This window comes from Herpailurus yagouaroundi, unplaced genomic scaffold (assembly GCF_014898765.1).
Source record: "Herpailurus yagouaroundi ecotype Mexico unplaced genomic scaffold, PumYag 160, whole genome shotgun sequence".
Lineage (NCBI taxonomy): Eukaryota > Metazoa > Chordata > Mammalia > Carnivora > Felidae > Herpailurus > Herpailurus yagouaroundi.
Genome location: NW_024412401.1, coordinates 30,503,581 through 30,514,134, shown reverse-complemented (window position 1 = coordinate 30,514,134; position 10,554 = coordinate 30,503,581). Strand labels below are relative to the sequence as shown.

Sequence of the window (10,554 nt, the reverse complement as noted above, 5' to 3'; positions counted from 1 at the left end):
TTGAAAACCATACTGAACATGAGGTAATCGTTCTGTAATGATTAAGGAAATATTCATGATCTATTATAATGTTCTAGTACTGACATTATGAAATGTATGTTTTGTTTAAAAATAGCAAATAACTTTATGGTTACTTGGGTGTTCAGTAAATTTATGCCGACCATACACTTCCCTAAAAGAATATATCCAGTTTAAAATAAAATCAAAGAAGAAACTGTTCTAGATCCATTTTATGTGACTATGTAAAACTAAACCATATTAATGCAGTTAATTTGAATTTTTTATAAACTCTAATAATTTATTTTTAAAAATTTGACTTACTAGCAGAAACATTGTTTTTAAGATGCAAACTTTGTCACATTACTCAAAAGTAGCAAAACTATATGTACAGTAAATCAAACTTCACTAATTGTGGAAATCCAGATACGAAGTACAGCTGCCGTATCACAGACACTTAAATTTATCTGTTGTATGAATTAGCCAATGAATGGACACCGATCTAACAAATATGGGGTTTTTAAAAGAATTACAATGATTTGAAAGTATAGTCCTTAGTATTTTTAGCCGGGAATCATAATATTTTATAGTAAGAAGTCAACAGTGTCCTCTTCCAGAATTAATACTCTTTGAAATCATAATATATATATATATATATATATATATATATATATATATATATATATCCTGTCAATTTTTTCATGTTTTCAAAAGAAAAAAAATAACTATAATTTTACAAGTATTGAGAAAAAATAATCATTCTGGGTAAGTCATGAAATGGAGTATGTGAGCCTAATTATAATATTGCATTACAAATTATTTACTTTTATTATTTGTACCACCAAGGATCGGTCACCAAAAATTCCAATTATACATGACACTGTTCATACTTTAATTTAATAAGTGAGTAAATAAAACTAAGCCAATATGTTTCTTTAAATGGTAACACAGGAAAAAGTTACTGTTTGCAGAACAAAGTAGGCCAAGTCTAGCTGTACAGTGGCAGTTAACGGTTTGTCAACACGGTACAGATGCCATCAATAAAACCCATGTACAGACAGGCACGCCTCTAATACTTTCAATTTGTTTACCTATACCTGGGACATTCAAAGAATCACTGTATATTAAATTTCTATGTGCACTCAGTTATTAAATGCTTCATATATACATATTTACCAAAAGTTAAACACATAGGTGACAGAGTAAGCCCAAAGAGTCAAAATGAATTGTAAAAAAATTTTTTTTCTAAAGTGCTTAAGGCAATTCCTTCATTTCTTTAACCCAGTTTACTAAAACTGGTTTGGGATTCAACTGCTAAAAGAGAAATGCAATATCAAATGCACATTTTTATAAAACAATTTTTATACCTGTAATACATCTATTACCGTCAACCTCTCATGCATTTCTTTTACAGAAAGCAATCATGTTTGACCTGTCAAAACAAAGAGTAAACAAACTAATAAAGTCTGAAAGGGTATACCATCTTCCCACAATGCATTAAATTTGAGCAAAAAGGCTCAATAGTTTTTAATTCAAATGACAATGAGAATGTTATATATTATGGTCAAGTTAAGAGTTACCTTAATTTGATACTATTTAAATAGGCACTACAGTTGATTATTTTCTAGTTTGAAAAGGAGGGTGGCAGACTTTTCCAGTTTAACTTAACACATATAAACTTAAAACTTTTGTTTTTTATAGAGACATTTAAGAAGCATACATAGTAACAGGAAAACCTCAGATTTTTATTTTGAAGTAATACTTGTTATTACTTCAAATGAATTTTCCAAATGAACATTAGAAAATTTAAATGAAGGGTTTCAAATGATGGCATGAGCACAGAATAGAAGCATATGCACTCCTCCAGCCCGATTAATCCTCTGCTCCATACACCTGCAATAGAAGGCCCTCACCAGTATAACATAATGGTCTCTGGCTTAAATTATCAGTTGACGCTGCAGGGGGCATGAAGTAAGAGCACACTTAGAGGAAGAAGGCACTGAATTAAAGAGAAGACACAATTACATAAGACGTAATAGTAAAAAATTTTATACAAGAACTTCTGGCTTTTTCTATGTCAATTTTGCTAAACTATACATGTGTAATTGTTCACAGAAAGCAGCTCCACCACTAAATTACTGCTTTCAGATTTGACTCTATGAAAGAGAATTGTAACTTCCTGTTTCTTAGGTCCTGGAATAACACCACTGTAGGGAACAGAATATCCAAAAATTTTTTTTCAAAATCTTTAGGAAGAACAAAACCCAATATTATAGTTGTTTGGAGAATCAAAAGGATATCTATTGACATACTTCATTCTCTCAACTGCCTTATAGTCTTTAAAAACTACCAATATGTCATGAGACAATGGTGCAGATATAAATGCCCTCTGGAAAAATAATACCTAATTCAAACAAAATTCCTCATTTAGGTCTGTTTTACCAAAAAACAAAACACCCTATATCAGTAAACAGTAAACTTTAGGAGAGAATGAGCTATTCCTATTTCACAGGTTTTTCTGTAAAAGGCAGCTCAGATGTAAGCAGCAATAGTCCCTTCTTGGGAGAAGGTTGTCAGAGCATAATACCCTTAAAATAAGAATGAAAAAAGGTCAACATGAGAAAGTAAATTCCAGAGACCACCAAAAACGTTCAAGGACTTCTTAAATACTGAAATCGCAACTTTCAGTTTGGCTCAAAGAACTTGTATTAAAAATTTTAACCAACTTTTAAAAAATAGGTATGTTCTGCTCAATAACCATGGGTTTTATTCATGGTTTAACATATTTTCCCTAAGGTTGGGAAGGATTATTCTATGATGATTTTTGGAAGAATTATACCCCTTTGGAAGGCAAATGTGAAAAATAACCTCTGAATAGTTACGTTTGAAAAACTTATATGGTAAATAAGTCAGAGATATGTAGACATTTTTCAAAACACTTGTTTAAACCATTCCATACCTTATTAAAAAGCAGACATAAATGACCTCAGTAGTTTTAGGCACCTCCCTTTATAACCTATCTTCTTAGATAAAACTTAAATGATGTAGGTTTTTCTACCTTTTTTTAAACTTTAATAAAATTTCATTCCTACTAGAAATATTAAAAATCAGTATAATTATCAATTACTACCAAATTCAAGTGAGAATTTTACCAAGACAACTATTAAAGGTAGTACTAAATGTGACAACAAAATCAGAAAATAGAAAGCTTTAAAAAATCTTATCCATCATCCAAAATGATGGAATGAAAAGAAGTCTAATTAAACAAGGCAACATATAAAGAATATCCCTTTGCCACTGTTAGTGCAGCAGGTTAAAAACAACAACGACGACAACTAATGTATGGGTGATTTTAAGCTAAACTCTTCCTATCCACTCTATTTTGAGTTTTAACTCAAATAAGAGAAATGTCACAATATTTGGAAAAGAGAAAATGATAAACAATCTAGTCAGTAAAACAAAAGAGGATAATTTAGCAAAACTCAACTTCTTTACGAAAGGACAACAATTAAGAAAACATTTCTAGCATCCCCAACCAATGATTTCAATTTTTAGACAAACTTAAAAGACTATATATTTTTTTAAAGCTTCAGTGTAAGAACCTAATAATAGGTAGTGACGAGATAAAGAGAAAGTACAGGGGAAAGAAGACAAGATTTAAATGCTTTCCTCTCAGGTCCTAGGACTACATACTAACTAAACATTTTAGGAGAGCCAAAGTAATCCAAGAAACACAAAAATGAGTTTCTATGTAACTATTTAAACACTGCCTTTCTTCCCATTTGCTCTTCGAAACATCAGTTTCTTGCTCAGAATCTGCTTGCTTGATGCTACTGCACAGTAGGTTCCCGTGAGTACTTGGTACTAGATGCTTAATGCTAACACATCCCAGGCCTTAAAGCAAAAGGTAGCAAACCTGATTTCCACCACTTGTAAATTTCTGTGATTAGTAACTGCACAGAAAAGGCCACCCAAAGGGGGTGAAACATATTCTGAGTAAGCATTACTGAGTAATATTGTTTAGGCTGCTAGCTGAACCCGTCATTCCATTTTCACTTTTCTGAAGCGTTCTCACAGCACTTGGAACCTGCATCCCAGTATTCAAAGAAAGTCCACCACACCAAACCTAAAAAAAGACAAAACCAAAGCTTTAGTCAGATTTCAAATCAAACTAGAACTGAGGTGATTCTTAAAGTTCCATTTGAAAGGCAAAATGCCACATATGTGAATGTCAACAAGTTCCAAACTGATAACCTTTATATTTGAACCGAGAAATGAAAAGGAAGGCTAACTCAAGAGTTTTTGAGAACCAGAGAGGCCAGAGGAAGTCTTTGTGGTAGCAGAACCCACTGGAACTGCACACAAGAGAAGGAACTAAGGGCTGCAAAAATTTAGATATTAAATTTTTAGGGTTAATAGGCCAAAAATATTGGCTATTTCTACTGATGCTAACCTTCACAACCAAGAGAAGTGCACAGAGAGCCAATTTCCTTACCCCTATTATTGCTTTAGATTGTGATGAGGTGTGGCCTGAGACTATAGGAATCCAACACCCCAGTGTTAACAGAGTAAAATCCATTATTTTTTCCCCTAACTTGTTAACAATAAGAACTCTTTTATTAATTCTTTAAGAACTTCTGTGGGGCGCCTGGGTGGCTCAGTCGGTTGAGTGTCCGACTCCAGCTCAGGTCACGATCTCATGGTCCGCGAGTTCGAGCCCCACGTCGGGCTCTGGGCTGATGGCTCAGAGCCTGGAGCCTGCTTCCGATTCTGTGCCTCCCTCTCTCTCTGCCCCTCCCCCATTCATGCTCTGTCTCTTTCTGTCTCAAAACTAAATAAACGTTAAAAAAAAAAAAACTAAAAAAAAAATTTAAAAGAACTTCTGAGAGGGGCGCCTGGGTGGCGCAGTCGGTTGGGCGTCCGACTTCAGCCAGGTCACGATCTTGCGGTCCGTGAGTTCGGGCCCCGCGTCGGGCTCTGGGCTGATGGCTCAGAGCCTGGAGCCTGTTTCCGATTCTGTGTCTCCCTCTCTCTCTGCCCCTCCCCCGTTCATGCTCTGTCTCTCTCTGTCCCAAAAATAAATAAACGTTGAAAAAAAAATTTAAAAGAACTTCTGAGAAAAATGCAAATGGTAATAATATCCAGATATACCATATTGCCATATTCTATTAATTATAAATGTAAGTTTATGAAAGATGAAATTGCTTTGCTTGTAAACAGAGCAGCTTTAATTGAATAAAGTGAATAACTTATTTAGAACAGACTCAAGTGAATTAAAATATGAAAGTATGGATCTTTTAATTATCATTGATGCCTGGTTTGTAGAAGACATAGCTTGAGACAAGGGACACTTAGAAACTGTTGGAGTATTCCCACCTTCAATTATATCCGAAAGTGTTTAAAATTTACTAAGTGATTACATACTATACCAAAGAATCCACTGACCTGTGAAATTTATAGCTGTATGACGAACATTCCAAATTTTTAAAACTAGTAGGTTCAGTAATGATAACTCCCCAAATACAAAAGCTCTGTGATTCTAAAACTACTATATTACTTTTTTTTTGAAATTATTTAAGTGATTTACAAACATATTTACTCAAAATATCTAGCACAGAGGTACAAGGGCAAATCAACAGACAAAGGTTAGTCTTTTTTGAACACTTGGAATTCATATACAAAAAACAGATCTCAAACCATACCTGGTACAATATATAAAAAATAACTCAAAATGGATCACAGACCTAAATGTAAAACCTAAAACCATAAAACTTTAAGAAGAATACAAAAGAGATTATCTTTGTATCCTTGAGGTAGGCAAAGCAAGATCCATAAAAGAAAAAAAAATGGATAAACGGACTTCATTAAAATGAAAAACTTCTCCTCAAAATGTTTACAAAATGAGAAAAGCCACAAACTAGGAAAAAATATTTGCAGAACAGTTATTTGATAAGGACCCATATCCAGCATACATAAAGAAATCTTAAAACTCATTAATGAGAAAACAAGTACCCCAATAAAAAATGAGTAATAGATACTGCATCAAAGACATTATAAAAATGAAAAATAAGCACATGAAAAGATCCTCAACATCATTTGTCCTTAGGAAAATGCAAGTTAAAACCATAATGAAATACCATTACATACCTATTAAAACTGGTGAACAAAAAAATCTGACAATATTAATGTCAAGGATGTGGTAAGCTCTCATATATTGCTAGTAGGAATGCAAAAGTCACAATACAAGAAACAACAGGTGTTGGTACAGATGTAGAGAAAAGGGTATCTATCCCCTCTTGCACTGTTGGTGGGAATGCAAACTGGTGCAGCCACTCTGGAGAACCGTATGGAAGTTCCTCAAAAAACTAAAAATATAACTACCCTACCATCCAGCAATTGCACTACTAAGTATTTACACAAAGGATACAAAAATACAGATTCAAAGGGTTACATGCACCCCAATGTTTACAGGAGAATTATCAACAATAGCCACACTATGGAAAGAGCCCAAATGTCCATCTACTGATGAATGGGTAAAGATGTGGTGTGTGTGTGTATGTAACACACACACACGCACACACACACAGGGGATATTAAACAAAAAGAATGAAATCTTGGGCCTGGGTGGCTCAGTCAGTTAAGCATCTAACTCTTGATTTCACCTCAGGTGAAATCTCACACATCAGGCTCCGCACTAGCACAGAGACTGGAATTCTCTCTCTCCTTCTCTCTCTGCCCCTCCCCCACTCACACTCTCAAAATAAACCTTTTTTAAAAAAAGAAAAATAATGAAATCTTGCCACTTACATTGACATGGAGGAGATAGAATGTATTACACTAAGCGAAATAAGTTGGAGAAAGACAAATACCATATGATTTCTCTCATATGTGGAATTTATTTATTTATTTATTTATTTATTTATTTATTTATTTTGAGACAGAAAGCAGGAGCAGGGGCTGAGCAGAGGAAGAGGGAGAGACAGAGTCTTAAGCAGGTTCCATGCTCAGTGTTGAGTCCGACGCAGGACTCGATCTCATGACCCCATGACAATGAGATCATGACCTGAGCAAAAATCAAGAGTCAGCGCTTAACTGACTAAGCCATCCAGGTGCCCCACTCATATGTGGAATTAAGAAACAAAACAGATGAACACATAGGAAGGGGGGAAAAAGAGGAGAGAGGGAAACAAACCACAAAAGACTCAATGACAGAGAATCAACTGAGGGTTGATGGAGGGAGATGGGTAGGAGATGAGCTAGATGGGTGATGAGTGCTTATTGTGTTGAGCACTGGGCATTGTTTTTAAGTGATGAATCACTGAATTCTACTCCTGAAACCAATATTGCACTGTATGTTAACTAAAATTTAAATAAAAATTTAAAAAAATTAAAAGGAATACAAAAGTCACACAGCCACTTTGGAAAACATTTTGGTAGCTTCTTAAGAAGTTAAACATACACTTTCTTTTTTTTTCTTTAATTTTTTTTTAACGTTTGTTTTTGAGAGAGAAACAGTGTCAGTGGGGATGCCCAGACAGAGAGGGAGACACAGTATTCAAAGCAGGCTCCAGGCTCTGAGCTGTCAGCACAGCCCAATGCAAGGCCCAAACCTATGAACTGTAAGATCATGACCTGAGCCAAAAGCAAATGCATAACCTACTGGGACACACAGATACCCTAAACATACACTTTCAGGGTGATCTAATACCCTCACTTCTAGGTATTAACCCAAGAGAAATGAAAACAAATACGAAAAAATCTATTTGCAAATATTTACAGTGCCTTTACTTATAATTGCCAAAAACCAGAAAGAACCCCAAAGTCCTTCAACTGGTGAGTGGATGAATAACGTGTGCTACATACACAGTCAGCAATAAAACAGACACTCGTCAGCAAAAAAAAAAAAGACACTATGACTGATAAACACAACAATGATGAATTTCAAATACATTATGCTATAGAATCAAAAGTCTACATACCATACAATTCCTTTTCTCTAATATTCTGGAAAAAGCAAAACTACAGAGACTAAAACCTTGTTAGTGACTACCAGGGCTGGGTGTGATCAGAAAGGTCCATTACAAAGGAAGATGAACTTTTGTAGGGTGATAGAAATGTTCAATGTCTTGATTATGGTAATGTTACACAACTGTAAGCATTTGTCAAATCCCACAGAACTGTACACTACTATGAATTATCCTTAATAAACCCGCTTTTAAAAAGAAAACTAGGAGTGCCTGGGTGGCTCAGTCAGTTAAGTGTCCAACTGCAGCACAGGTCATGATTTCATTGTTCATGAGTTCAAGCCCCACGTTGGGCTCTGTGCTGACAGCTCAGAGCCTGGAGCCTGCATCGAATTCTGTGTCCTCCTCCCTCTCTCTCTCTCTGTCCCCCCCCCCCGTTCGCGCTCTCGCTCTCTCTCTCTCCCCCCCCTCTCTCCCTCTCAAAAATAAACACAAAAAAATTTTTTAAAAAGAAAACTAATCTTGTACACAGAAAGTTTAATAATCACTGACCTAGTTAATAAACCCTTCAATGAAAGGAAAAAAATAATTTCAACCAGTTTGAAAATACTTTTCCTAAAGCATCTTAACAACACTTACTAATGTAGTTAGTGTTTAATTATTTGGAATGAAAAGCAATAAACTCACTACATATCTACTTGAGATAAACTCAAATTAAACATGAAATCCAACCCTTTGAGACACAAGGAAAAAAATAACTTTTGAGTTTCATATGGTAAACAAATTTGTCCCTGAATGACCTATTTGGAAAAACAGCCAAAAAACACATAATACAGCAGAGGTTTGTGGCAAAGTAATAATAATAATAATAATAATAATAATAATAATAATAACAACCCTTCTAAATCCTTAAGTGTTTTTCTATGAACAATAACTTCATTCACTGATTACTTTTAATTTTTAATGAAAAACCAAGAGTCTTAGTTATTAGCATTGTTTTAAATTTAAGATTTTGGAGTATCCAAAGTGAATGATCATTATCAACTTTGAGTTAAAAAGTACTATATTTTAAACCCACATATACCCTGAATACTTTCTCCTCACAGTTTGAGAAGCTACAGTCAGGGTAATGATGGAAGAACACACATACAAAACATTCTGCCAACTCTGCAATGGAAATAACCCCCCTTGATTGTAGAAGTAACCCCCAAATTAAGAAAAGGTCTAGCCAGAATAATGTCTTAATTGTACTGCAGAACTCCCCAGAGTAGCCCAAACTTACAGAAAAATCCAAAGGATAAAGGAGTTGGAAGAAGCAGTAACATCTGCTTAATAAAAAAATAAATTCAAACCAAGTTGCATTTTGTATGGAGAATAATGACTTTTTCTAATATAAATTGTGACCACTAAACCAGCCTTGCAAGAAATTTTAAGGGGGACTCTTTGAGTGAAGAAAAAAAACAAAACAAAACCGACCAAAAGCAATAAAGACTAGAAAGGACCAGAGAACATCATCAGAAACATCAACTCAATAGGAAACACAATGGCACTAAATTCATATCTTTCAGTACTCACTCTGAATGTAAATGGACTAAATGCTCCAATCAAAACACACAGGGGATTAGAATGGATAAGAAAACAAGACCCATCTATATGCTGCCTACCAGAGACTCATTTTAGACCTAAAAACACAGCAGATTGAAATAAGGGGATGGAGAACCATCTATCATGCTAATGGACGTCAAAAGAAAGCCAGAATAGCTGTATTTATATCAGACAAACTAGATTTTAAAACAAAGACTATAACAAGAGATGAAGAAGGGCGTTCTACCATAATTAAGGGATCTACCAAGAAGATCTAACAACTGTAAACATTTATGCTTCCAATTTGAAAGCACCCAAATATATAAATCAATTAATCACAAGCACAAAGAAACGCATTGATAATAATACCATAATAGTAGGAGATTTTAACACCCCACTTTCAACAATGGAAACAATGGCTCTGAACGAGACCCTGGACCGGATGGACTTAACAGATATATTCAGAACATTTCATCCTAAAGCAGCAGAATACGCATTCTTCTTGAGTGCACATGGAACATTCTCCAGAACAGATCACACACTGGGTCACAAATCAGCCCTCAACAAGTACAAAAAGATTGATATCATACCATGCATATTTTCAGACCACAATGCCATAAAACTGGAAATCAATCACAAGAAAAAATGTGGAAAGACCACTAATAACTGGAGATTAAAGAACATTCTACTAAAGAATGAATGCACTAATCAAGAAATAAAGAGGAAATTAAAAAGTACATGGAAGCCAATGAAAATGAAAACATGACAGTCCAAAACCTCTGGGATGCAGCAAAGGTGGTCATAAGAAGGAAGTATGTAGCAATGCAGGCCTTCCTAAAGAGGGAAGAAATGTCTAAAATACACAACCTAACCTTACACCTAAATGCGCTGGAAACAGAACAGCAAGTAAAGCCCAAAATCAGCAGAAGAAGGGAAATAATAAAGATTAGGGCAGAAGTCAATGATATTGAAATTAAAAAAAAACAACAACAACAGTAGAATAGATAAA

At 34.7% G+C, this 10,554-nt stretch overlaps 1 protein-coding gene across 6 annotated transcripts in view; it reads right to left on the bottom strand.

Moving 5' to 3' along the window:
• Positions 1-859: 859 nt before the first annotated feature.
• Positions 860-10,554, bottom strand: part of FSD1L (fibronectin type III and SPRY domain containing 1 like) — a 74,715-nt gene continuing 65,020 nt past the window's right edge. For all 6 annotated transcript variants that reach the window (XM_040481883.1, XM_040481886.1, XM_040481882.1 and 3 more), the window contains one exon: positions 860-4,123. In XM_040481883.1, the coding sequence (XP_040337817.1) occupies positions 4,001-4,123 (123 nt within the window). In that variant the 3' untranslated portion in view covers positions 860-4,000. The remainder of the gene's footprint in view (positions 4,124-10,554) is intronic.